Source organism: Panthera leo, chromosome E3, assembly GCF_018350215.1.
Source record: "Panthera leo isolate Ple1 chromosome E3, P.leo_Ple1_pat1.1, whole genome shotgun sequence".
NCBI classification, from domain to species: Eukaryota; Metazoa; Chordata; class Mammalia; order Carnivora; family Felidae; genus Panthera; species Panthera leo.
In genome coordinates, this window is record NC_056694.1 from 17,825,964 (window position 1) to 17,853,788 (window position 27,825).

The 27,825-nt window shown below is 46.5% G+C and overlaps 2 protein-coding genes across 2 annotated transcripts; both read left to right on the plus strand.

Annotated features, from left to right (window-relative positions):
• Positions 1-1,695: 1,695 nt before the first annotated feature.
• SEPHS2 (selenophosphate synthetase 2) lies at positions 1,696-14,046 on the plus strand. The gene is made up of 2 exons (XM_042922571.1): positions 1,696-1,724; positions 11,951-14,046. Exon 2 carries the CDS (start codon positions 12,402-12,404, stop codon positions 13,746-13,748), a length of 1,347 nt encoding a protein of 448 aa, XP_042778505.1. The 5' UTR covers positions 1,696-1,724; positions 11,951-12,401; the 3' UTR covers positions 13,749-14,046.
• An 8,389-nt stretch (positions 14,047-22,435) lies between these two features.
• Positions 22,436-25,944, plus strand: DCTPP1 (dCTP pyrophosphatase 1). The gene is made up of 3 exons (XM_042921853.1): positions 22,436-22,723; positions 23,379-23,489; positions 25,456-25,944. The coding sequence occupies exons 1-3, from the start codon at positions 22,623-22,625 to the stop codon at positions 25,754-25,756; spliced, it is 513 nt and encodes a 170-aa protein (XP_042777787.1). The 5' UTR covers positions 22,436-22,622; the 3' UTR covers positions 25,757-25,944.
• The last annotated feature ends 1,881 nt before the right edge of the window (positions 25,945-27,825 follow it).

A 27,825-nucleotide genomic window follows, 5' to 3' on the forward strand; every position in this document is an offset into this window, starting at 1 on the left:
CTCTTTCTTTCTCTCTCTCAAGATAAATAAATAAACATTAAAAAAATAAAATAAAAATATATGTCAGATCATGCTGCTTTCTTGCTCAAAACCCTTCGGTGGTTCTCCATTTCACTCAAAATACAAGCCAAAGTTCTCATTGTGGCCTAGAGGGACTTAAGTTGTCAGATACATCTCACTATCTTTCTGAAATCTAGTCCCCATCTTGCTCACTCCTTTTCAACTACACTGCTGTCCTAGCTCTTCGGTCAGTCCAACACACCTTTGCCCCAGGGCCTTTGCACCTGCTCTTCTCTTGCTTGGGTTTCCCAAGAAAGCCTCATGGCTCATTCCTGGATCATCTCCTCTGAACTTTTCTCCTTAGCGGTTATAGGGCTTCAGCTTATAGTATTTAATTTACTTATCCATCTGTTTTACTGTCCACCTGTTAGAATATGAACTCCACCAGAGCAGAAATACTGTTTCTTGTTGCCATTCACTGCTGTATCCCCGGTACCTAAAACAGTGCCTGGAGCATAGCAGGTAAATATTTAGTCAGCAAATATTCACCGAGGAGTGAATGCTTGGGGCTTCCCTTGTCCCTAAGGATAATTAAGCTTTCCAGGGTCTAGACTCTTAGGACCAAAAAGCTGTATTGTCCGAAAAGAAGAGGTTGAAGGAGTTGAAAGAAGAGGCCTGAATTCCCAGAGTCAGGAATTTATTTAATATAGGGGCGCCTGGGTGGCTCAGTCGGTTGGGCGTCTGACTTCGGATCAGGTCATGATCTCAGAGTCTGTGAGTTTGAGCCCCGCGTCAGGCTCTGGGCTGACAGCTCAGAGCCTGGAGCCTGCTTCGGATTCTGTGCCTCCCTCTCTCTCTGTGCCCAACCCACTCACATTCTGTCTCTGTCTCTCTCAAAAATAAATAAACATTAAAAAAATTTAATATATAAAATTAAATGATACACTGGTGGCAGGTTAGAAAGAAGTTGGGTCCCTCCAGAACAGAAACTTGGAGGACACAGAGGGGACAGTCATAAGTGAGGGAGAACAGGGAAGAAATGCAGAGAAATAGATGTCATGAGAGAGAATTCAACAGGGAACGGTGACAACTGAAAGGCTACCTCCATTCCCGATGCCCTCTCTCGTTCCAGTCACAGTAGGGCCACACTGAACCCTTTCTCCTGTGCTTAAATGAATAACATGTTGAATAAGCAAGGGTGTGGCAGCAGGGAGCCTCGGGGCATGCCTGGCTGATGTAGAGGGCAGCTGGAAAGGCAGGCTGGTGCCTCTCTCTCCCCCTTACCCCCCAATCCACCAGGCCTGACTGCCTACAAACCCAGGACGAATCAGGGCAAAGTTCTCTTTTCTGATTCACACAGAAGATTTGCTGGTGCAAATGGTGTGCTTGCCCAGCTGCTACCTCCCAGCCCAGGCTCCCCACCCACCACTTCCTCCTGGGTACAGTGACATGGGCCCCTTTGGTCAGGATGGTTCTGACAGAAATATCTGGGTCACCACAGGGCTCCTTCCCCTTCTTCCCACCTGCCAGGAGAGGGAGAAACTCCCCTACCCCCGGAAGGGGGCCTCAGGGGAGGGGAGGATATGGAGGCCCAGAGGGGCTCAGAGGCCCCCACCCTATTGCAAGACCCTTATGATCTCATGGCTAGGCACACCAGAGCATTCTAAAGTTCTAGAAACTCTACCTGGATTTTCTGAGGGAGGGCTGAGCTGAACATACCACAGGTAGGGATTTCCTACAGATGACACTCTTGAGTATTCACGTGCAGTTCACGGGGCCCTGATGTCACTGGGTGACCTCACTCCAGGGCCTCTGTTTCCAGGCCCTCAGCGTATGGTTGATTGTAGCCGAAAGAGCCCATCATTCAGGGCCAGAAACCTGGGAACCAGCTCCGAGCAGTACTGTCTTGCTGTGTTGTGCCAATGACCCTCTTCACCTCTCTGGGCCTTTGTTGCTTCCTCCATACCCAGATCCCAGGCTTCTGCAGGACTCACCAGTCTATGAGTCCAAACAAGATCATATTAATGTTACCACCGCCATGTTGTTGCCGTATTACCCCCACTTGCTAGTACAAGGTCTCCGGCTTCCTGCAGAGTCTCTGCTATTTCAGAAAGTCTTTAGAGGTATTTCACCTGTGCTCTACTCCCTGGTATGTGAGCTGCTCAAGGCTTCACATTTTGGCTGTCGTTCTATAACCAAAACTGGAGCTAGAACATTTCTTGGCGATTAGCCCAAGCCCTTGAAATACCAAGACTGGGGTAGAGTCGGGAAGAACTTCTCTCCCTGCTTTGAGTGACACCAAGCTCCAACTGTTTGGGCTCCAGGGTGTGCAGGCTAGTAAGGCAGCTCTTTCAAGTTTTACTTATGTCTCTCTCTCTCTCTCTCTGTCTCTCTCTGTCTCACTCAAACACGGGATTTATGTTCAGGGGTCTGAGCCAGACTTATACTTGCATAATAGCTACCATGTACAGGAAGGATCACTACTCCCATCTAATGGCTAAACGTTCATTCCTGGGTCAAGTTCATTCTGGTCTGAGCCTCCCCACTCAGGGCACTCCTACGCTCCCTCTTGAATAGGAACCGCATTAGTTCTCCAGACACGGCCCACTTGTTCTTGAACTTCCAAAATGACCAAAACCCACATTTGGCCTACAATGGGGATCTTGGTAACCTCAAGCTGTCTTCTTTGTTACATCAAGGAAAGCAAACTCCCTGCCATCGCTCTACCCCAGTGGGAAGCAGGAAAACATTTCCTGTCTTCTGACCCGGTCTCTTGAGTCCATCCAGAAAACAAGTCAAACAGAACCTGGAGGACTTGTCATTGTATGATGTGTTTGCTCCGTACAACAAGGTGGAGGGCTTGGGGGAAGCAGAAGCTCTCTTGATTATCTAAATGATTACGAAGGCTTCCTCCCTTGTCTCACCACCTTTTTAACCCTTTCCGCCACTCCTCCAGCTGAATGTTCCCGAAGCTCGTTCAGGGGGTTATGGATGAGTCCCTACTAATTTAGAGGGTCCGGGCCAGATGTCATACTGTGGCAAGTCACGGGCACCCATGTGGGCTTACTGAATGCAAACAAATATATTTGTCTCAAGGATATCACAAAGCCCTTAGAAGAACCCAAATACGATCAGGTCTTGCAGGCGGCTGGAAGAGGGCATCACATGCTCCCCATCCTTCTCTCTGTAAGCCACCTTTCCCCACTTCTTCAACGAAGTTTGGAGAAGCCTGTCCTCCAGGGCCAACCGCAGCTCCACACATACTCTGAATTCCCACACTCTTAGGAAGGAGAATTTGAAACTGCCAACCTCTTTGTGTCATCCTTCATGACACCTTCGATTAGAAGTGTAGTAATAAAGTTTCAGATCTGAAAGAACTCTTGAATGTCACCTAATTCAACTTTGGCCTGCTGCACAAAAGTCCCTTATATAATACCTCCTATTAAATCTTCAATCAAATTCTCCTTACACACCTACAGAGACAGGATGCTCATGACTGTGTCCCAAGGAGATCTGCTACGTCTCCGGCAGCTCTGCTTGTAGGAAAATTTTTTTTTTTTAAGTTTATATATTTATTGAGAGAGAGAGCACACAGGGGAGGGGCAGAGAGAGAGAGAGGGAGAGAGGGAATCTCAAGCAGGCTCTGACAGCGCAGAGCCAGACATGGGGCTCCACGTGGGGCTCGATCCCACCAACCGTGAGATCACGCCCTGAGCTGAGATGAAGAGCTGGACACTTAACCGACTGAGTCACACAGGTGCCCCAGAAAATGCTTTCTTGTATTACGACACACAAGTTTGCCTCTTTGTGACATCCATAACTTAGACCTGGTTCTGTCCCGCAGAAATGCCTGGGGACAAATCTGTTCTCTATCCCATCTGGAAGCCCCTTCAGAAATACAGACAAGGCTTACATGTCTCTCTTCCAGGCTGAGCACCCTCAGTTATACCTAATAGTCCCCATGAGGCAAAGTCTCAAGTCCTCCGACTGCCCCAGGACGAACACCTGTTTCAACTATCCTCCTAAAATTCTGGTGCCCCAAGAAATAAACGCAACAAGGATCTTCAAGGAAATCCTTTAATTAAAAAAAAAAGGGGGGGCGTGGGGGAATATCTAACAATAACAGGAAGTTGGTTATACCAATTACATAAATCCATTTTATGCAATAGTATTCAGTCTTTAACAAAATATGGTAGATTTACAAGTACTAGCATAGAAAGATTGTCATGATGATCTAAGTAGAAGAAAAGCAAATTACAAAATAGTGTGTGTTACACCTTACTTGCCTGCTAGGAAGGAGGTCTGCCTTTCTCATCCTGTCTCTCTCCCACATCTCTACCTCTTAAACCCTTCATTGTTTGGTGTAGACATTTAAAAAACTGGGGGGAGGAGGGGCGCCTGCCTGGCTCAGTCGGAAGAGCATGTGACTCTGAATCTCCAGGTTGGGAGTTCAAGGCCCGCGTTGGGTGTAGAGATTACTTAAGTAAATAAACTTTTGGGGGGAGGATATTTAATGAACTCTACATAGTTATTTCTAGATTCTAGAGATGTCCTGCGTTATTTCTAGAGTATAGAGGATGAGGTTTTAGAGATCTTTTATTATTATGTCATGTTTGGCTTTTTAATAAAAGGCACAGATAACTGTTTGAACCAGAAATCAACAATAATAAGGGATTTTAAAAATGCTTTAGTGAGCCCCAAATAGCAGGGTGCTGATCTCTTACCTCATTCACATTCTTTGCATTTATTCATTCAACAAATGCTCTCTCTAAGGGCTTCTCTGTGTCAGAGCTCATGCTGGGCCCTGAGCAGATGGAACCCAGTGAGGTGTGGTCCAAGCTGTAAGGAGCTCGCAGAAGTCAGAGAAAATCTAGATGGTAACTGTTAGAACAAGGAAGTTCTGGGGTCATGGGATCACAGGGGAGGAACTTCCTGAAGTCTTGAAGACAGTAGTGGTCCTATGCTGCATCCTTCCCCTCCAGTGTGTTCTTTCACTCCCCACAGAGTGATCTCTCAAAATCACAAATGCAGCCGTGTCATGTCCCTGCTTAAAACCAATCCTGTGACTTCCTTTTTCTCTGAGGACAAAAAGCCCAAGATTCGTTCACATGGCCCATCAGATCTTGTATCGAATCCATCAGGAAGTCTGTTGGCTCCACCTTCAAAAAATATCCAGACTGCGACCACCTGTCACCATCTCCAGTGTAACCAAGTCACCATCGTCTCTCCCCTGGGTTTTTGCCAGAGCCTTCGCACTGTCTCTCTGCATCCACTTTCCCGACCCTGTCTACCCTCACTTCAGCCAGAGTGACCACGTCACTCCTCTGGTCTAAACTGCCCCATGGCCCCCATCTTACCCAGAGCCAAATCCAAAGGCCGTGCCAAAGCCCAAAGCCCATGAGCCCCGCACATCTGGCCCTTCCTTGCCTCTCTGGCATCACTTCCTCCTGCTCCCTCCCTCACCCACTTGTCACCAGCCACAATGGCCGCCTTGCTGTGCCTCCAACACATGGAGCTTGCTCGTTTCGGGCCCTTTGCCACGAGTGTTTGCCGGAATGCTGTCCCCCCAAGTTATCCTGTGACTCCCTCCCTCGGCACCTCCTAAGCCACCTTCTCACTCTTTATCTCTGTCTCCTGACCCTCCATTCTGAGTTCTGCCATCACTCTGAGTCTCTCTTTCTGTGCTGTGTCTCTCTTTCTCATTCTTATGGCAAGCGATGACTCATTAGGGCTTCTCACATTTACCTCAGATACAAAGATGAAACTTCCCGCCACACGGGCTGCTGTTAGGTGGTTAAGAGTGTGAGGGGCTACGGACATAGGTCTCGTTTCTAGAGCCTCTTGCTGGAAGCCCCAGGGGGCAAACCCGGGAGAGGCTGTGTCTTGCCTGGGTCAGGCTCAGGTTCAGGGACCAGCAATGGGGATGCTGACCTGGATGTCGGGGCCAGAGTGGGGGGGCTCAGACCAATGGGGAATGTTTTGGACCTGTGGGGTTTGAATGCAGATTCAAAGCTATAGCAAAGTCAGATTACATCAGTCCTGTGATGCCCTAAGTCCTGTGTCGTCTTCACCAACACTGTGACGCATCTGTCTGACCTCATTTCTCATGGGTCTTTCCACTCACTACGTACCAGTCATCATGGCTGTCTTTTGCTCCTAGAACACCCCAGGTACATTCCTGCCGCAGAGCCTTTGCACTTGGGCCATTCCCTCCCTGAAACGCTCTTTTCCAGATATCTGCACACTATTCTTCTCTTTATTCAGGCTTTTACTTCAAAGTCACCTTTTCAGCGAGGTCTTCCCTGGCGACAGTTACGCAAAACACGTATCAGACTTCCTATCCTCCCTCTCTCTAGACTTCATTCCTCCCTCCTCAACATCTATCCCTAATTGACAAATGATTGATCTTACCTATCGCCATCTCTTCCCATTAGTACGTCAGCTCCACGAGGACAGGGATTTTTGTCTGGCATTCATTGCCATAGCTTTAGTATCCAGCGCACAAAAGTTTTCGACAAATATTGATGAAGGAACCCAGCAGGAGTGCTGAGCGCCTATCACATGCTGGATTATTTCCATCCATTATGTTATTTCTTACTAGAAACACTCAGAATGATCCCTTTTTTGTTTTAAAAAATTAAAAATATATGCAAGTACACAGAGCACACAGCACACTGGTCCATGTGGCCTGGAGGAAGTGACAGGGCGCCGCCTGGAGTTCAGTGTGAGGTGATGGCCCTCCTTACACGTAGAGCAAATTGTCTAAAATTCACTCTGTGAAGCTATGACTAGTACTTCTCTCTGGGAAGAGGGATTTCAAGTTCTTTTAACTTTCTTCCTTTTCACTAAGCTGCATTTTGTGATTTTCCTCCAGGGACAACAGAATAATTTTGTAATGAGTTTACTGGCTCAGTCAGTAGAGCATGCAACTCTTGACCTGGGGGTTGTGAGCTCAAGCCCCACATTGGGTGTAGAGATTACTTAAAAATAAAATCTTTATTTATTTTTAATGTTTATTTATTTTTGAGAGAGAGAGAGAGAGAGAGAGAGAGGAGACAGAGCATGAGCAGGGGCAGAGAGAGAGAGACACAGAATCTGAAGTAGGCTTCAGGCTCCAAGCTGTCAGCACAAAGCCCGATGTGGGGCTCGAACTCACGAACCGCGAGTTCATGACCTGAGCCAAGGTCAGATGCTTAACCGACTGAGCCACCCAGGTGCCCCAAAATAAAATCTTAAAAAAAAAAAACAAAAACAAACGTATTAAGGGCACCTGGGTGGCTCAGTCGGTTAACCTTCCGACTTTGCTCAGGTCATGATCTTGCAGTTCGTGAGTTCGAGCCCCGTGTCAGGCTCTGTGCTGACAGCTGGGATCCTGGAGCCTGCTTCCGATTCTGTGTGCCTTTTTCTCTCCGCTTCCCCCCTGCTCGTGCTCTGTCTCTCTCAAAAAGAAACCCTAAAAAAACTTTTTTTTAAAAGGGTGCTAAACTTACTGAAATATTCTCAGTATACTAGAAATATACTGAGTGTATATTTACCACAATTAAAAAGACTTCTTTAAAATGTGCTGAACCTGGGGCCCCTGGCTGGCTCTGTCGGTGGAACTGCAACTCTTGATCTTGGGGTTATGGGTGTGAGCCCCACGTTGGGTGTGGAGATTACTTAAAATCAAATCTTAGGGGCGCCTGGGTGGCTCAGTCGGTTGGGCGTCCGACTTCGGCTCAGGTCATGATCTCGTGGTTCGTGGGTTCGAGCCCCTCATCGGGCTCTGTGCTGACAGCTCAGAGCCTGGAGCCTGCTTCAGATTCTGTGTCTCCCTCTCTCTCTGACCCTCCCCTATTCATGCTCTGTCTCTCTCTGTCTCAAAAATAAATAAACATTAAAATAAAATAAAATCTTAAAATTTTTTTTAAGTTAAAAAATAAAGTGTCCTAAACCTTTAAGTGTAGTGTTATAACTCTAAATTATCATAATGTGAAAAACTAGCACCAGCCTCAGTGCTTTTGTTGTATGTGAAAAGCAAATGAGGGGCTGGTATTCAGGCCCTCCTCTTCTTCTTCTTCTTCTTCTTCTTCTTCTTCTTCTTCTTCTTCTTCTTCTTCTATGTTTACTTATTTTTGAGAATGAGAGAGAGAGAGGGAGAGAGAGAATGAGCAGGGGAAGGGCAGAGAGAGAGACACACACACAAAGAATCCGAAGCAGGCTCCAGGCTCTGAGCTGTCAGCACAGAGCCCGATGTGAGGCCTGAAGTCACCAACGGAGAAACCATCATCTGAGCTGAAGTCGGACACTCAACCCACTGAGCCACCCAGGTGCCCCAGCTTTGGTCTTGATCTCAGAGTCACGAGTTCAAACCCCATGGTAGGTTTTGAAGCCTACTTAAAACACAAACATGGGGCGCCTGGGTGGCTCAGTCAGTTGGGCGGCCGACAACAGCTCAGGTCATGATCTCAAGGTCTGTGACAACAGCTCAGGTCATGATCGCGAGGTCTGTGACAACAGCTCAGGTCATGATCGCGAGGTCTGTGACAACAGCTCAGGTCATGACCTCGAGGTCTGTGACAACAGCTCAGGTCATGATCTCGAGGTCTGTGACAACAGCTCAGGTCATGATCTCGAGGTCTGTGACAACAGCTCAGGTCATGATCGCGAGGTCTGTGACAACAGCTCATGTCATGATTTCACGGTCTGTGAGTTTGAGCCCCATGTCTGGCTTTGTCCTGACAGCTCAGAGCCTGGAGTCTGCTTCCAATTCTGTGTCTCCCTCTCTCTCTGTCCCTGCCTGCTCTCTCTCTCTCTCTCTCAAAAATAAACATTAAAAAAATTAAAAAAACATACAAATAAACAAAAACCACCTCTTCTCCTTTGCCTGCTTTTCCAACCCCACCTCTAGGTTTTTACTCTTGCAATCTTTGACCCATATGCTTTCACCCAAGTGGTAAATGTGATTCAATGGATCTTTCAGTGAGAAACAAGAAAAAGATAAAAAGGATGCTTTCAAATGCTCATGATACAATCATAAGGATCACCCTTGTGACTCATGTGGATCACCTGCACAAAGGCACATGAACTTGTTCTAAGCCTAGTGGGTTGGTCACTGACCAAGGCAAATTCATGACTTTTTTGACCTGAGTGAACATTTTGTCCAAACAGAAGCAACAGGGAACTATAGGGATGAAACCTTCCCTTCAGAGTCCTGCTTTTTCTGGAGGCATGTTGGGGGTTGTTAGTATTCTCAAGGGGGAGCCCCAGGATGAGGGATAGAACACCAGTCTTCAGGTCAAAACAGACCTAAGTTTGTATTCTCCCTAGGTTGATTCCAGCTGGTGATCCTGTGCACCACTCCTGACTTATCGGGGTCCTCAGTTTCCTCATCCCTAAAATGGATAATACTGCTGATTTCCTGGGGCTGCTATGAGGATTAAAAGAGGAGATGGGGGCGCCTGGGTGGCTCAGTTGGTTAAGCATCCAACTCTTGTTTTCTGCTCAGGTCATGATCTCTTGGTTCATGAGTTCGAGCCCCTGAGTCGGGCTCTGCACTGTCACACTGGCAGCGCAGAGCCTGCTTGGGATTGTCTATCTCCCCCCACCCCTCTGTCCCTCCCCTGTTCTCTCTATCTCCCTCTCAAGATAAATAAATAAACTTTTTTTTAAAAATGAAAGAGATGAATGAGTACAAGATGCTCAGCACCGGTCATCACATGAGCCCAGCAAACTGTATTTCATAAGATGATATATTCATTCATCAAATGTCATTGCCATGTAAGGTGCTACAGAAGTCAGGGTGGACGAAACAGGGCAGCCCCTGCCTGTGGAGCTTACAGCCTAGTGGGGCGGATAGTCATGGCATAATCACATGATTATCAAATGAATAAAGAATTACAAATTGTTCTAAATGCCTAGAGGAAAAAGTCCAAAGAACAAAGAGAGCGTATAACCAGGGGCACCTGATCTAGTCACTTTTTAACCCAGATGAGGTGACTACAGATGTACTGGGATGTTTTCATTTTTCCCTTAGTGATAGGAAGATCCTTCACATGTACAATGTACTGAATACTTTGCAAAGAAATCTTCATAGTTGAGATTTTCATATGATCCTTACGCCAGATCCTAAGCAGAGATTATAACCTTCATTTTACAAAAGTGGAAACTAAGGCATAGACAGTTTATATCAGTTCTTCAAGGCTAGACAGCTGATTGACAAGTCCAAAGGTGAGACAAAATCCAGATGTCTGTTGCTTCCACATCTATTGCTTTTTGACTATTTTGTTTTTCTTTTTGTATTTTTAATTCTGAAATATAGCACGCTTTCTCTTTTTTTAATGTTGAAATATAACTTACAAAGAGTGTGGGAAAATAGATGTGTGCAGTTTCAAGAACATTATGTCCAGCCCAAGAAACAGAAGGAAACGGAGCCCAGGGGTCCCTTATGCACCCTACCCCAGGAGTAATCCCTATGCTAAATTTTGTTAATCATCCACTCTCTTACCTTTTAAAAAAGTGTTTACCATTTTGCATATCTTACCAATATATTATTGCATTGCCTGGTGTTGAATTTCATTATATGAATGGCATCTTAGTTTAGGTACACTTCTGCAACTTGCTTTTTACTCCCAACATTTTGTTTTTGAGATTATCCATATTGATGATCCCTATACCTATCATTCATTTTCACAGATAAATAATATTCCACGTGTGATTATACCACAATTTGTTTATGCATTCCCTGTTAACAGATGCATGGGTTGTTTCCAGTTTTTTGTCGAAGAATCTCCCATCCCCAACCACCTCATTCTCTCCCCAGAGGCAATCAATTTACCAGTTTCTGGCGATTATACTCCCAGAAATATGCTATTGCATAAATTTCCCCCTTTTACAACAAATAGTAGTATTGTATAAATACTGCTCTGAAGCTTGCTTGTTTCTCTTCACAAACATCATCCGCAGTATAGCCTGGTAGTCTTTGGAACAGATTGCTTGGATTCATATCCAGCTCCATTCTAAACTGGCTATGACCTTCAATAGGGCATTTAATCTCTCTGTGCGTTATATTCCTTTTCTGTAAAATGTGGAAAGAATCGTAACTCAAAGAGTTTTATAAGGACTAAGTTAATATACATAAAGCATTTAGGACTGTGCCTATTAGAACTGTAACTATTATCAATAGAATTACATCAATGTTCTCTCGTTCTGTTTTACAGTTGCTTGAATGGATAGTCTATTATATAAACGTACCACAATTTATTTTAATCATAATTGATAAACATTTAGATTGTTTCCAGTATGTTGATATTACAAACAGCACAGAAAACAAAACATCCCTACCATTTCCCACTCACAGCTCACGAGTACATCTGTAGAATAAAGTCCTAGAATTGGAACTGCTGGGCCAAAGGTATTATATGCATTTATAACCTTAATGGATATTGGCAAATTGCTCTTCAGGGTTACATCACAGATTCTCATATATACTAACTTAAAGACATACAGAAACCTGAGGACAAAAGAAGGTAAGCTACTTTGTTGTCCAGATAGATACATCACTGATTCCAGAGAGGGAAAGTGACTCACACAGGCAGTTAGTGGTGGAAACAGCACCAGAACCCAAGCAGGTGTCTGCCCTTAAGAGCCTTAAAAGATTTTTATTTTATTTTTATTGTTTATTTTTTTAATGTAATCTTTACTCCCAATGCGGGGCTTGAACTAATGACGGGGAGAGCAAAAGTCGCATGCTCTTCCGTCTGAGCCCGCCAGGCGCCCCTGAATCTTACAATTTTTTGGAGCTCATTTTAACATTTCATTATTTTGATGCTACAGTTTGCTTGCTTAATGGTAGTAACTTAATATCTAATTTTTCATTATTCGTTCCGAATTTTTCCCTGGGCTATTTTCCTAACCTGGATTGGTCACGTGCGCTGTCATGTGACCCTTGGACCTTTCTGACCTGTAATAGATCTACCAAGTGACCCCCAAATTCCTCATCTCCGAAAATGCAGCACTTGGTCAACTGCCTCTAGGGAGCAAAGTCGCACCAGCCTCTCCCAAGAGATCGTTTAAATTACAACTAGCGGAGCGAACCAAATAGCAAACGGGTAACCTAGTCCACACCAGTTTCGCAAACTGCTGGTTGATTTGTAATTCATCTCTTAGATGAAAGGAAGCCCGCCCTCGGTTGCGAAGTCCTCATTGGATGGCACGGCTGTCAATCACCGGGGCTATAAGTACGGGAGGCCGGCGGCTCCTCCCCCAGGAAGGCCAGGAGCGCGCTGTGTGGCGTGAGTCGGGCTGCGCGAGTCGTGCGGAGGAGACTCTCTGCGGTAATATCTGTTAATCCATATTAACTGGAGTAGAAAATAAAAGGGAGCGCTCCTCTCCTCTTTTCCCCTCCCTGCCGGGCAGGCACGATGGCGGAAGCGGCGGCGACGGGCGCCGGCGGAGAGGTGGCGGTGGCGGCGGCGGAAGGCTCCGGCTCCGCCGGCTTGTCTCTGGGCCGCGGCTTCTCGAGCTACCGGCCCTTCGAGCCCCAGGCGCTGGGCCTCAGCCCGAGCTGGCGGCTGACGGGCTTCTCCGGCATGAAGGGCTGAGGCTGCAAAGTCCCCCAGGAGACGCTGCTCAAACTCCTGGCGGGACTGACGCGGCCAGACGTTCGGCCCCCGTCGGGTCTGGGCCTGGTCGGAAGCCATGAAGAGGCGGCCCAGGAAGGCGGCCTCCCGGCCGGAGCGGAACCCAACCCAACCTTTCCAGCCCTGGGCATTGGGATGGACTCCTGCGTCATACCCCTGAGGCACGGGGGCCTGTCACTGGTGCAGACCACGGACTTCTTTTACCCCCTAGTGGAAGATCCCTACATGATGGGGCGCATAGCGTGTGCCAACGTGCTGAGTGACCTCTACGCCATGGGTATTACTGAATGTGACAACATGTTGATGTTACTCAGCGTCAGCCAGAGTATGACTGAGGAGGAACGAGAAAAGATAACACCGCTCATGATCAAAGGCTTTCGCGACGCTGCTGAGGAAGGAGGGACTGCAGTGACTGGTGGACAGACAGTAGTAAACCCTTGGATTATCGTCGGAGGGGTTGCCACTGTGGTATGTCAGCCAAATGAATTCATCATGCCGGACAGTGCAGTTGTTGGGGATGTGCTCGTGTTAACCAAACCCTTAGGAACCCAAGTTGCTGTCAATGCCCACCAATGGCTGGATAATCCTGAAAGATGGAATAAAATAAATATGGTGGTCTCCAGAGAAGAGGTAGAGCTAGCTTATCAGGAAGCCATGTTCAATATGGCTACCCTAAACAGAACTGCTGCTGGACTAATGCACACGTTTAATGCACACGCAGCCACAGATATCACAGGCTTTGGCATTCTAGGACACTCTCAGAACCTTGCAAAACAACAAAGAAATGAGGTGTCATTTGTCATTCATAATCTGCCAATCATTGCCAAGATGGCTGCCATCAGCAAGGCCAGTGGGCGCTTTGGGCTCCTTCAAGGAACCTCAGCAGAAACTTCTGGGGGATTACTGATTTGTCTGCCGAGAGAACAGGCAGCTCGCTTTTGTTCTGAAATCAAATCTTCCAAGTATGGAGAGGGTCACCAAGCATGGATCGTCGGTATTGTAGAAAAGGGAAACCGGACAGCTCGGATCATTGACAAGCCTCGAGTTATTGAGGTCCTACCTCGCGGGGCCACTGCTACTGCTCTCGTTCCTGACAATTCCAATGCTGCCTCTGAACCTGGCTCCTGAGACGGAATAGCAGAAGTTGTGTGGACCTTAGAGTCTTTGTACACAATCATGGACGATTCTCAAAACTTTATTTTAAGAAGAAATTTCCAAAGAAGGCTGCCTGCATAGTCGTTCCGGCTGCCCTTTCTCGGTGATTTGAATCGGCTCATCACAAGCTGCACATTCCAAGGCCCGAAGTAACATTTTGGACTTCAAGGTGGGGTTTGTTCATCTCTTACATGGAAGAGAAGCAGAAAAACCTCTGTTACTTCTTTCCAAGAACAAGATGAGGCTCTTCTGGTTTGAGGGATTTTTCTTAGCATTGGGTTGATTCATGTCTGCACAGGGGGTGAGATTATTGAAATTACATACATACCAAAAAAGGTAAATTGCAAAATGATTTAGATCAGAAGCAAATAAGTTTGGACCAATACTGTTGATAGAACTAAATTGTTAAGAGAGATCTTACATTGCAATGTCAAATTCTTTATTAGATTTGTTTTCAGAAACACTGGCTCTTTCCTGCTCTGGGCAAGAATTGAGCAGCTTGTCCAATGACTGGGAAAGGAGGACCTGCGACCATCTGATTTGGTCTCTGTTAATGACGTCTCTCCCTCTAAACCCCTTTAAGGACTGGGGGAGGCAGAGCAAGCCCCAGAGCCCAAGCCTTGATGGTCACTGAGATGTTAAATCTTGCACTGAAAATTTCTGGCAATTTAATCAATAAAGTAATTTCTAGTGAAATAAATAAAAGGGACTTTGTTGAAAAATTCTTCTGACTACTATTTGGATTCTTGGGAGTTCTGAATCTTTTACAGTGTTATAAAATGAGCCAAATGATACATTTAGAATCTGGCAAGTTGAGAGTGAAAATGTTTTCCCTGATCCCGGACCAGAGCATTTAACACCTAGATTTAGTTTTGCGCCCTCCCCCTCAGTTGATAGCAAAGGACTCAAAAGGCAGAAAGCCCAAGGACTAGAGGGTGGGAAAGGAAATCGCAAAAGAAAGGTATCAACAATTCTTTAAACATTGGAAGTAGGCGGGAGAAGGGTAACAACTGACTTAGCAGGATAGGGGAAGCCAAAGTAAATGCTTTCAGAGTTGGGGAATACTAATAGGAAGCAAGGAGCTAGGCTCTGAGGGTACTAAGGGGTTAAGGGGAGGGATGAAGACAGATACTTTTTGAAAGTTTATATACAGCATAATTACAATGAGATCTTTGAAGTTCTCAAACCTTTCCCCCATGTCACATAGCCAGATGACTGCCTCTCACCTCTGTAGGTAAAGGGAGGTTTACTTTCTGAGGAATGAGTTTTAAAAATACTGCATAGTCAGAGACACCGCAGTAGAGAACAGAGGCCTTACCAAAAACAAGAATAAAGACAAAAATGAGACTGTCCCAGGCCCCTCCCCTAGCTACTAAAAACACCATCCAGAAGCTTATACCACTTTTTGCTCCTCTGGAGAAAAAGAATGTGCCCAGAAAAAAACCCTATAAGTATTTAGGGAGCCCCCGGTGAAAATCCCTATATCAGGAAGACTCTCATATGGAAAGTTTCACCCAAGCACGTTCTTTTCGATGCCTCATTCTTAAATGTAAGCAGTTAAGGATCACCAGACATTTGAGGCAAGCCTCTAACGTGAAAGACGTCAAAGCAAAAAGAAAAAAAGAGACAATACAGGGAGCAGAAGAAAAAAAAAAAAGGTAAAAGAATATAAAGTGTCCATAAAAAGATATGAGAACAAAGCACTTAGAATATAAAATATTGCTAAAATTAAAAAAATCAGTAGAAGACTCAATAAAGTTGGGGAAGTTTAGTGGCTCAGTCGGTTGAGCATCTGACTTCGGCTCAGGTCGTGATCTCGCCATTCATGGGTTCGAGCCCTGTATCTGGCTGTGTGTTGACAGCTTAGAGCCTCAAACCTGCTTTGGATTCTGTGTCTCCCTCTCTCTGCCACTCCCTCGCTCGCATTCTGTCTCTCTCAAAATAAACATTAAAAAACAATATTAACTTAAAATTGAGTAAGTTTATCAGAAAGTAGAATAACAACAAAAAGATGTACGATAGAAGAAAAAAAATGTGATGGAGATTAGAGGTAAGTCAGGAGGTTCAACATCTAGAAGGAATTCCAAAAAGAGGTAATAAAGCAAATGGAAGAAAAAATTATATAAAATAATACAAAAAAAGTTTTCTAAAATTTAAAAGGTTGTAACTAGCACACGTCTTTTGACTTTCCAGCATAGTGAGTGAAAAATGACGTACACTAATTGTATTAAACTTTAAAATGCCAGTGGTAAAGAGAACTGTTTTATATATATTAATTCATTTGAACTGCGAACAATCCCATTTTGCAAACAAGGAAGCTGAGGTGCAGAGACATTAAGAAATTTGTCCAAGGTTGCACAAGCCATCTGCTAGGCAGTGTGACTCCAGAGCCCATTCTTCTGGGGAGGGGAAGAACACATAGAAAGGTCTGGGGATGGGTGTCTGGGTGGCTCAGTCAGTTGAGCGTCTGACTCTTGATTTTGACTCAGGTCATGATCCCACGGTTCATGGGTTTGAGCCCCACATCAGACTGGCAGTGTGGAGCGTGCTTGGGATTCTCTCTCCCTCTCCCCTGCTTGCTCACTCTCTCTCTCTCTTTCTCTCTCAAAAATGAATACATACAACTTAAAAAAAAGTTCTGGGATAAGAATGGTATCAGACTTCTCAACAGGGAATTGGAAGCTAAAAGACAATGAAGTAATGCCTTCAAAATTCTGAGGGTAAATGATTTTCACTGTATAATTCTATACCTAGCCACATTTTTCAAACAAGTAGAATAAAGATATTTTTAGACATGCAAGGTGTCAAAGTGGTTTCATCCCAGGGACTCTCTCAAGAAACCACTGGAAGATGTGCTCCAGGAAAACATGGGGGCAAACCAGGAAAGAGAAAAACCCAAGCCAGCACAGAGAAGGTGAAGGGAGGTCTCAAGGTAATGGCTCTACAGCAGGCCTAGAGACCAACCAGTCTGGAACAGACACAGCACACGGGAACAGGAGCCTGAAGGCTCCCAGAAAAAGGAACATGGACCTGATAAGAGTATTGATACATTTAATTTTGTGGAAAATTGGAAGGTTAATGGAAGATGTAAAATGGATCAATGCTAATTATATAGAAAATTAGCAAATGAAAATAAAAGGAGACAGTTATCAACGCCAATGAAGAATGGAACCTTGTGTGATAAATGAAATGTAATTGTATATAGTATGAAGGAAGTCTACCTTCATTTCACTACCTTGCTAAGAGCACTGGGCGGGGGGGGGGGGGGGGGGGTGCTGGTGAATTTCAGCCTTCACCTTCCTGGGTGATCTCAGATAAGTCTCTGGGCCTCAGTCTCTTCACCTGTAAAATAGGCATAGCCATATCCACCTACAGCGAGGAAGTCATGGAGGGGATCCCATAAGACATGCTCCTATGAATTAGTATTTATTAGATTACTCAAGTACCAGGCCCTGGAGAAATAAGAGCCTACTAACTACAACAATTAATCCATTTAAAAAATTCAATCAGTTTTTCTCTTGCCCAAAGCTCTTACATCGCTTCCATAAAATCCCTGCTATGTATCTCCAACTTCATCTCATGGCACTCTCCCTCCCTCTCTCACTAAACTCTAGCCCATTAGCCTTTCTGTGTAGGTCCAAACAAATCAGGATCCTTTTTATTTGCAGTTCCCTCTGTCTGGAACCTCACCTCTCAGGCTTACCTCATAAAATAAATAAAATAAAACCTCAGAAAAGCTTTCTCTGACGTCAACCAACACCTGGCTACTCTCCAACTCATCACCTTGTTTATTGGCTTCATAGCTCCCAACCTAATGTGTAATTATGTGTAATTGTCTTGAGAATGTGTTCGTTTACTTTATAAGTGTCCCTTTTTGCCAGTACGTGAGCTCCACGATGGCAGGGGATGTTCTGTATCCCCAGTACCTAGATCACTGTCTGGTCCGTAGTCAGTGCTCAGAATATATTGAATAAATGAATGAGTAAGTGAGTGAGTGAGGGGTACACACTGGGGACCCTAGCACCCTCTATGTCCACACTTTCCTTGCTCTTGGTGTCTCCTAGTGGTGGAGGCTGGTACCACCAAGCTCTTAAGACCAGGTTTTGGAGGACGAATTCAGACCTTAGTTCTGTTTGTTCTCATACACAGCTCTTCCAACAGGTTGGAGTGGGCGGTACAAAAGGAGGAAACTGATTGGGTGCTTCCCTGGCCTGAGTTCTCTTAGTTAACCTAGAAAGGGTTAGGGGTGGAGAGCAAGATAGGCATCCAACTTCTCCTTGGGGAGGAGCTGGGCAGCAGGTGGGGTGGGGGACAGGGCCTTGGAGAGAAATCATAACGGAATCACAGGTACAGAGGTAAGGAAGAAAAGAAAAGAGGTATAGAAGAAAAGAGAAAGGAAACCAAAGCAAAAAAAAAAAAAAAAAAGGAGAGGAAGTTGAAGCTAGAAGAAAAGAAAGAAGATGAAAAGATAGGACAGAAGGGCAGAAGAAAAGGCAAGGTGACCTCAGCACATACCAAGCATATGGAGCTGCCTCTTTTACTCCCTTGCAGGGGGGTAGGGAGACTACCTTCACCTGCTAAGAAGCGCTGGGGTGGGGTGGTGCTGGTGAATTTCAGCCTTCCCCTTCCTGGGTGATCTCAGATAAGTCTCTGGGCCTCAGTCTCTTCACCTGTAAAATAGGCATAGCCATATCCACCTACAGTGAGGAAGTCATGGAGGGGATCCCATAAGACGTACTCCTGTGAATTAGTGTTTATTAGATCTATTCAAGTACCAGGTCCTGGAGAAATAAAAGCCTGACAATGCTTCTGTTCTCCAGGAGACTCAGTCTAAAAGGAGATCTAGAACAGGGACATCCATCACCCCAAAATCAATTGAACTCATTACCCTTAGAGCAGGAGTCACATGCTCTACCAACTGAACCAGCCAGATGCTCCAGGAAGGACTTCTGAAGGTGGTGGGGATTCCTTGGCCTAAATGGGCTAGTCTACAGATTTCTCAAAGCCTCTGTCATGACTCCCCGCTGAAAATTTTAATAAGAGCAAATACTTATAGCAGCACCATTTCTGCCACCCCCCAGTTCAAAACCAACAAGGTCTATGGCTCTACTTCCAATAAGAACAGCACTGCGGTACAGACAAAAAAACACATTGTCCCTGTCCTCCCAGCACACACGTGAAGGGTCCTTGGAGGCCCCCTAGGCCAGAGCCCCATTACATAGGTAGAGAAATCGAAGCTCAGAGAAGAGAAACAATCTTCGCAATCAACTGACTCTTGGTTTGCCATGATACTCTATTGTCTCTGGGACCTCAGTAGTCTAGGTTCCCCCACCCCAACACCACCATGGGTCTCTGCTATTTTGTTCTCCAGTCACTGTCATCTCCTCCACTCCAGGGTTTCTCAAAAGCCTTACTGGGACCAGTTGCACCGGCTTGGCTGTAGTGGGGAAGGCGGCCAAACTCTTGAGTAGCAGAAGGGCGGCGTGTGCATGTGAGTGCTTGCTTGTCCCAGCCCGCCCATCTGTCATCAAACATTTATTGGCCTACACTGAGAAAACACCTTTGGTTTGAAGACTAGGGCACCCAGTCCCTGGAGAGATAGGCTCATGAAAGGCTAATCACAAACATGAACCAAAAGCCACGACCACGCACACTGAGGCCCTGATGAAAGCAGGGAGGTTGGGTTGCTAAGATGTGTCGGAGGAGAATGGAGAAAGGTGAATTAACATGGGGGTGAGGGTGCAGAAAGAGTTTGGATGAGGGGTCCAGATCAGGGGACCAATGATATGTTCACGCCTGTTCCCTCTCCTGCGTGAGGGCCTTCCCCACCCCTCCAACACTGTGCCTCCCACAAAAAGTGCCTCCTCCTTCCTGTCAATCACCAAGGACCATCTGACCTGTGAGCTCTAGAGGTTCTGGTCCCTGATTCTTCAAAAATCTGAGATGCAGAGGACTCCTAAGAAAGCTATGTTTTATATTCCAGTAAAAGACTTTGGGTTCTTGTGCAGAGAAGCTTAGTGAACATCAGGGTAGGTGCTAGGGAAGGTACTTTCAGTTCCCAGGTCCATAGGCAGCTCAATGTTCTGAACTTCAGACCTGTATGGCCACCTGCCTACTGGACATCATCCCGATGTTCTAGAGCCATCTTGACCCGAACATGCTCCAAACTGATTTCATTATCTTCCTTTCCACCCCAACTCCTGGGTCTTCTGTGTCCTCATTCCAGCAAACGGCAAAACTAACTATCTATTTACTCAAGCCAGAAACCCAGGAGTTACCCAGAACTTCCTCTTTCCTCCCAGCTCCCATATCCAACTTCTGTGTTGCCTCATCCATCAGCAACTTCTGTGCTCTCATCTTATCCAGCGGCTTAGTAGCATCTAAATCAGATATTTACTCATTCTGGAACACTCTCCTCTCTTAGCCTCCCGAACACCACACTCTCTTGATTTTCCTCCTGTCTCACCTGCTTTTTCTCTTTTGCTCAACTGCTAAATGCAGAAGTACCCCAAATCTCAGTCTTGTCTATCTAGACTCTTGTATTAATTATTCCTCTTCAGGCCCATGACTTTAAGTGCTATCTAATAACTGAGACTACCAAATCTGAGTCTGAGCCCTGATCTCCCCTCTAAAACTTAGGCTCATAAATCCACCTGTTAAATTGATATGTAGCTTCACCTTGCTTTGCTTTAAACCAAACTCCTGATGCCACATGTGTTCCTTACCTTCCTCATCCCAGTATGAGTCACCGTCCATCCACCATGTTGCTCAACACTCAAAACCTGTAAGCCACACTCGACTCTACCCTTTCTCCCATGCCTCTTAATTCAAAATCAACAAAGACTATAGATCTACCTCTAAAAACATCTCCCCAATACATCCACTTCTCTCCATCTTGACTCACCATCAACCTGGCCCAGAGTCAACATCATATAACCCCCCCTGCCAAAACCCTCCAAAGGGTTTCCATAATACTTAAAATTCCAAATCAAATATAGGATAAAATTCATGGTTGGCTGATCTGATCTAGCCTCTTGTCACTTCCCTAATACCATATCCAACCACTCTTCCTTGCTCACCACATTCCTGCTACACTGGAATTCTTTTTGTCTTTAGAACATGCAAAGATTTTTCTGCTTTAAGCATTGGTGTTCCCTCTATCTAGAACTCTATTCCCCTTGATTTTTACTCAGATTAAAAGTCACTTTCTTAATGACAAGTAACAGAAAACCCAACTAAAAGTGGTTTAATTAATAAAATGATTTATTTTCTTATATAACCAGCGTCCTGAATTAGGACTTTTCTGGAACTTGTAAAAATAAGTGTCCCCACAATTTTATCAAGGATCCAGGTCCTTTCTATCTTCCTATCTGCCAATCCCCGTTTGTGGGCTAGCTCTCCACACAAAGATTCCTTCACATACTAACATCTAAAGGCAGAAACATCTTGTGCTTTTTTTAAACAAAAGAACTGAGAATCTTTCCCAGGAGTCTCCAGCAGACTTGCTCTAACTTCTCATTGTCAAGATCTAGGCCACATGCTCACCCATAAACTGATGAGGCCAGGGCAATGGGACATGATCAATCAAGTAGAGGAGGGTGAACCCGAGAATAAAATCACAGTTGTGCAAGCATGGAGAAGGGGAAAGTGAAATTGAGCTGGTAACCAACAGCGCTTACCGCCTCATCCCTGGACCATGCAATCTAAAGTTACTCCCACTTCCCATAGTGTTTAAATACTTTTCTTCTTATTTTTTAATAGCTTTTTAAAATGTTTTTATTTATTTTTGAGACAGAGAGAGGCAGAGCATGAGCAGGGGAGGGGCAGAAAGAGAGGGAGACACAGAATCTGAAGCAGGCTCCAGGCTCTGAGCTGTCAGCACAGAGCCCGATGCGGGGCTCGAACTCACGGACTGTGAGCTGAAGTCGGACTTTTAACCGACTGAGCCACCCAGGCGCCCCGATACTTTTATTTTTCATAGTACTTATCATTTGAGGCACTATAGTGTAGAGGTTAATAAAACAGACTCTAAAACCAAAATTGCCTGGATTTGGAAACTGGCTACCACATTATTAGCTGCGGAGTTAAATTACTCCATCTCTCCGGGCACATCTCTCTGGGTGGCTCAGTGGGTTAAGCCTGGGACTCTTAATTTCGTTTCAGGTCACAATCTCAAGGTTAATAGGTTTGAGTCCTGGATGGGGCTCTGCGCTGTCAGTGTGCGGAGCCTGCCTGGGATTCTCTGTCTCCTCTCTCTCTCTGCCCCTCCCCTGTTTGTGCTCTCTCTCTTTCTCAAAAATACACTTTAAAAAATTACTTAATTTCTCAGTTTCTTTACCTGTAAAATGGGGATGACGATGCTATTACCTTATAAGGTTGTTATGAAGATTAAATATGTAAAATGCTTAGAACGGCTACCCTACTTAGTTCCTGTATCCTGGTGACATTCTTGTATCCTTATAATAAATTTCCCTTTCTTGTTTAAACTCTCCATTTCTGGGGTTTTCCCCTGGGCGTCCCATCCTCGCCTCGGCCCCATCCTTTCTCTTTGGCGCCATCTGGCGTCCACGAGAGAAATGACGCGCCTGCGCTCTCCTCGCCTTCTGACCGTTGTCTCTTCCCGGGCAAATCTGGTCCCTATACCTTTAAGATGCCAGGCCAAGTCGCAGGAATCTAGGGACTGGGGCAAGAGGCGAGTGTAAACTCCACACAAATAATTGGTCTTTCCCGTGGCTCCGCCCCGGGAAGTAGTCGTGAACGCCTGTGATTGGTCGGGGGTCCTAGAGGCAGGTTCTGAGCTTGGCGCGGTGTTTTCTAGCGCATCCCGGCTGCTGTGTGGTGGGTGGCATGTCTCGGCCAAATGGGGTCGCGCGTGAGGACACGGGGGGAGACGGCACTGCTGCTGCCGGCCCCTTCAGCTTCAGCCCGGAGCCCACGCTTGAGGACATGTAAGCCGTCCTTGCCCCAGCCTGGGGAGGTCTCCCCCTCTTTCCCTCCTATTGGGACGGGTCACTCCACGTGGTCTGGAAGAAGGCTATGCTGGGGGGCCCAGCTCGGCTGGCTGTCCTGGGCGAGCCATCTTAACCTCTTTATCTGCAAAATGGGTTTAGTGATGCACACCTGAGGCAAGGGAAATGGTGATGCCCGGTGAGGGATATTAGAACCAGCCTTGGGGAAATATGGCTATTTCCGGTGCTGCTTCTGCCCGGCCCCTGCCCTCCAGGAGGGGGTGGTAGGATGGGGGCAAAAGCAGTGCTGAGAGGTGGGTGACATTATTTTTTACTAGAGGAAATCAAGGAGGGCTTCTTAGGGGAAATGTTCCTGGAGCTGCACTTTGTAAAATCAGCGGAAGCAGCATCAAGAGGTGGAATAATGGAAAAGACAGTATTGTTAGGTTTTGATAGAGTTCAGGGTCTGAGTAGGGCGCACCCACTTTAGAGATGCGGAGTCCAAGGCCCATAGAGAAGAAACGGTTTGCTTAAGGCCATCCAAAGAATTAGGTGCGGAACTAATGCCCCCACTAGGTATCACTGAGATACCTGCCTGGTCGTCCGCATTCTCTAACCCTGGGACCTGGGCTTCTACTTCTTTCTTCTGTTCTAGCCGCCGCCTCCATGCTGAATTTGCTGCTGAACGAGACTGGGGCCAGTTCCACCAGCCTCGGAACCTCCTACTGGCCTTGGTGGGGGAAGTGGGGGAGCTGGCAGAGCTCTTGTGAGTAGATGGAAGTCTTTTTGGAAGAGTCTGTGTTGTGGGGGAGGGGAACATTTATCTGATCATTAAATATCCATGCCAGGCTGTGTCTGGGGATACAGAAATGACTCACCTGTCCCTGCCCTCTTGGGGCATCCATTCTTCTGGGAAAGAAAGGTGTGGAAACAGCAAGGCAGGTCCAGGTCTTAAGAAGGGATGGTGACAGCCTACCTTGACCTCTGCCTCTGGGGTGGAAAGGAGAGTATTCTTTAGGAGACCTGCCTGTGGCCTTCCAGACCGAAGAATCCTTTCCCAAGGTAGTGAGTGGGAAAGGGCAAGTTAAATTAAGGGAGTTTTTTGTTTTGTTGTTGTTGTTTTAAAGAGAGCTCAAGCAGGGGAGAGGGGCAGAGGAGGAGACAGAGAGAGAGAGAGAGAGAGAGAGAGAGAGAGAGAGTCTTAAGCAGGCTCCATGCTCAGTGCAGAGTTGGACACAGGGATTGATTCCACGACCCTTGGATCATGACCTGAGCCAATCAAGAGTCAGACGCTCAACTGACTGAACCATCCAGGCACCCCATTCAGGAAGATCCTGAGACTCCTCCAGGGTAAGCTTTTCAAGAGAGAGCAGGATTTTGTATCTGTTTCGTTGTCTAGTATGTCCCGAGTGCCTCACACATAACAGAATGAGTGGCGGACCGTGGAAGAGAGAGGTGGCGTATGAACCCGGATTGACAAAGTTGGAGTTAGGAAGTGATGGAGTTTGAACAGAGGACCTGACAGATTTGAAGGGTAGAAAGATCACTGTGTCTGCAGGGTGGATTGGGTCACCAAGAGAATCAGGGCAGGGGAGACCTGTGAGGAGGCTGATACAGATCCGTCAAAGAGGTGGGAAGGCCTAAATCAAGGCCTGAACTTTGGGGATGGAGAAACGAGAGCACAGAGATGTAAGGGCAAACCATTCATTTATTGCGGTTTTGTGAGCATCAGCTATGTGCTAGGTCTTCTAGAATTAAGAGATATAGCCTTCAACAAAATAGACATGGTTCCTGGGGTGCCTGGGTGCCTCAGTCAGTGGAGCATGCAACTCTTGATCTCAGGGTTGTGAGTTCAAGCCCAATGTTGGGTATAGAGATGACTTAAAATCTTGGGGATTAAAAAAAAAAAAAAAAAAGACATGGTTCCTGTCTTCAGAGTGCAAGGAGACTAACAATAAATAAGCAAACTAATTTTAAAAGACCAGGAATTGTGATAAAGTTCTATGGGGAAAACAACCCAAAGTGATGAAAAAGAAAGTAACAAGGAGAAGGCTTTTCTGAGCAGATGACATCTGTGCTGAGACCTCAGGAAGGAGCCAGCCACAGGAAAGATCTGGTGGGGGAGCAGGGAGAAGAGCGTTTAACGCAGAGGAGGCAGTAAGTGCAAAGGCCCTGTGACAATATGGCCGGTTTGCAAGACAGGATGGGCCAGAGTGGCTTTAGGTGGGGGGCAGGAGGGAGAGTGGTGGATAATGACTTTGGAAGAGGCAGGAGACAGCTCATACAGGATCTAAAGGGCATGGTCAGGCGTTTGGATTTTATTTTAAGCCCGGTTGGAGGAAATTGTAGCAGGAGAGGGACAAAGTGTAATTTCTGCTTATAAAAGATGGTACTGAGCAAGAGCAGAAGATGAGCTAGCAAGCTTTCGCAGGTCTGAGAATTAGTCTGGAGTGGCAGTGGCTAGGGCTGGAGAGAGTACAATTGGGTCTTAGCAAGTGAAATGTTCTCTTGACCACTCCTTGGCTCGGGTTGGGGCACACAGGTCTGGATGAATCATCTGTCGGGGTCTCTTCCCCACCCTGACTCTGCCTAGGGTGCAGGTGGGTTGAGTTGTCCTTGAAGGAACTTCCTAAGAGGTGGGCGTTCCTTGCTGCAAGGACTAGGCTGCTCCCAAGAGAGGCGGAGTCTGTGGTCTTAGCATCTGTGTTTGTGCCTGTGTGTTCTGCCTCCAGTCAGTGGAAACCTGATGAGGAGCCTGGCCCCCAAGCCTGGCCCCCCAGGGAACGGGCAGCCCTTCAAGAGGAGCTTAGTGATGTCCTCATCTACCTGGTGGCATTAGCAGCACGCTGCCATGTGGATCTGCCCCAAGCGGTGCTCTCCAAGATGGACATCAACCGGCAGCGCTACCCAGCACATCTGTCCCGTGGCTCTGCCCTCAAGTATACAGACTTACCCCATGGGGCCACCTCTGAAGACCAAGCTGGGGGGCCTGCAGACCTTGCCTGTGAGTCCACAGGCCAGGCCTCAACCTAGAACCATGCGCACAGGACCTGCAACTCGGCGTGGCATCTGAGAAGCAGAGAGTGGCCTGGTCACGGAACTTTTTCTAGTCCTTTCCTAATAGGTCACGGGCCAAGGGGCCCTACTTCCTAAGGCCTGAGGCCTGAGAACCTCCAGAAGACAGCCTCCTGGAATTTTCTCTCTCAATAAATGTTTTGGTTAGCAACTTCTAGATTCTTTCTGGAATAACTGGGAAGGCTTTATCCCAGCAAGTACTGGAGAAGGGCACCAGGGATGTCTCTGAGCCCAGCTCCCATGTTTCTTTAGTGTACCTCCCACCTATAGGGCAGAAAGATCTGCTTTCTACCAAGATCACTGATGTCATGCAATTCCCTGACCCCGTCTGGGCATCTAAAGGGGATTGGAGGCTGTATGTAGAGTTGGTTAAGAGCCCAGCTTCTGGAGCTAGGCTGTCTGGGTTCAAATGCCATCTTTGATAGTTATGAGCTGGATGACATTCATCAAAGTACTTCATCTTTCTGCACCTTGCTTTCCTCATCTAAAATGAAAATAATGAGATCTACCTCATTGGGCTGTAAGGTTTAAGTAAGCTATTTAAGTAGAGTGCTTAGGACAGTGCCTGGCACATAGCAGGGACTTTCCAAGTCTGCAGTTACCTGTTTGCTTTTTCAACTCAGAATTTTCAGGCCCCCAGAGCAGGAAATGTCAACAGTTAAGTTGGAGCTGGGCCTAAAACCCATCCCTGTCCATCAGGACCCCAGCCCTGTGAGAGCCGAATGCCCCTCTTTGTGGGCCCCCATCACAGGGATCCCCCTCCTCTTGGAGAGGGTCTCTTGCCTCCTCCCATCCTCCTAAGGCCAATTTCCACTTGTATACCTAAAGATAGTGTTGGGTGTGTATGATTTGCCCGTTGTGTGACCTCGGGCACATCACTTCCCTTTCTGGGATACCCACAGCCTGCCTCCCTCACAGTGCAGAGTAATGCTGGGGAAAAAAAACTTTTAAACTATTTTTGCTGCCCCTACGAGCCATTTCCACATCAGCAAAATAAGGCATTCCTTTTACTGATGACCTCACTCCTTTAACCAGTGACCTCTTACTTGCCAGGTAAAACACAATCCAGATTGGAACCGCTTCAGCTTTGTGTTCCCAACCTTTCCTCCCTACCAGTGACAGCAGGACTCTCATCCTTACTGATTGATCTCTTATCACATACCCTCTCCATGGTGAGTTCTCTCCTATCTCCTCTACGTAAGCAACTTCCCTTCCTTTCCACTAGCAGATATAAAGCATCATAGAGTCTCTTTCCTACTGACAAAACCCCAACAAATCTCCAGCCACTGCGCTCTTGCTTTTCACAGCCAAGCCTCTTAAAATGGATTGTCTACACCCATCCGCTGGGCTTCCTCATTCTATTTATACTCTAACCCACTCAAGGATGGCTTTCACCCCCACGCCTCTTCTCACCACTTTCCCGGAGCTACAAATACAGCATCTAAGAGAGCTGACCACTCCCTCCATGAAACACTTTCCTCTAGATTTTCCAGACAAGACACTTCTGGTTTTCTTTCTAGCTGTGGCTGCCCTTTCACGAACTCTTCTTGGGTACCCTCTCATCCACTCCAGACCTGATATCCCCAAACTACTATTTCCAATCACCTCTCTGACCCCTCTGCGTTCACTTCACCCTCAACATGTCCAGACTGGGGTGTAACCATTGTCACCACAATTCCTGCCCTGCTCCTCATCCTGTGCCCTCATCTCTGACTCTGCCCGTCATCCAAGCTGAGAAATGAAATCAGCCGATCTCTCCTAGACTGAAGTTCATGCCTGCTCACCAACGAATGCAGTGGCTGTTTGATCAGAATGTGCAGGATTTGTGCACCCTTCCAGACCTGAAGTTATGAGGACAATCAAGGGCCAATTCCCGCCCCCTCTCCCCCGTAAAGCCGGTGCAAGAAATCCTTTTGGGTTTATAGCCTCACTTGGCTCCATGGTAACTCGTTCATATCACTCAAGCTTGGGGAAAACCCCAACTTTCCTCCTCCCCTCCCTCACCTCACTCACAGGCACGGGTGGGG

Coding starts and splice junctions, on each gene's coding strand:
- DCTPP1 (XM_042921853.1), top strand. CDS start 22,623: ATGTCTCGGCCAAATGGGGTCGCGCGTGAGGACACGGGGGGAGACGGC. Junction 22,724..23,378: donor GAGCCCACGCTTGAGGACAT/GTAAGCCGTCCT, acceptor CTTCTGTTCTAG/CCGCCGCCTCCATGCTGAAT. Junction 23,490..25,455: donor GGGGAGCTGGCAGAGCTCTT/GTGAGTAGATGG, acceptor TTCTGCCTCCAG/TCAGTGGAAACCTGATGAGG.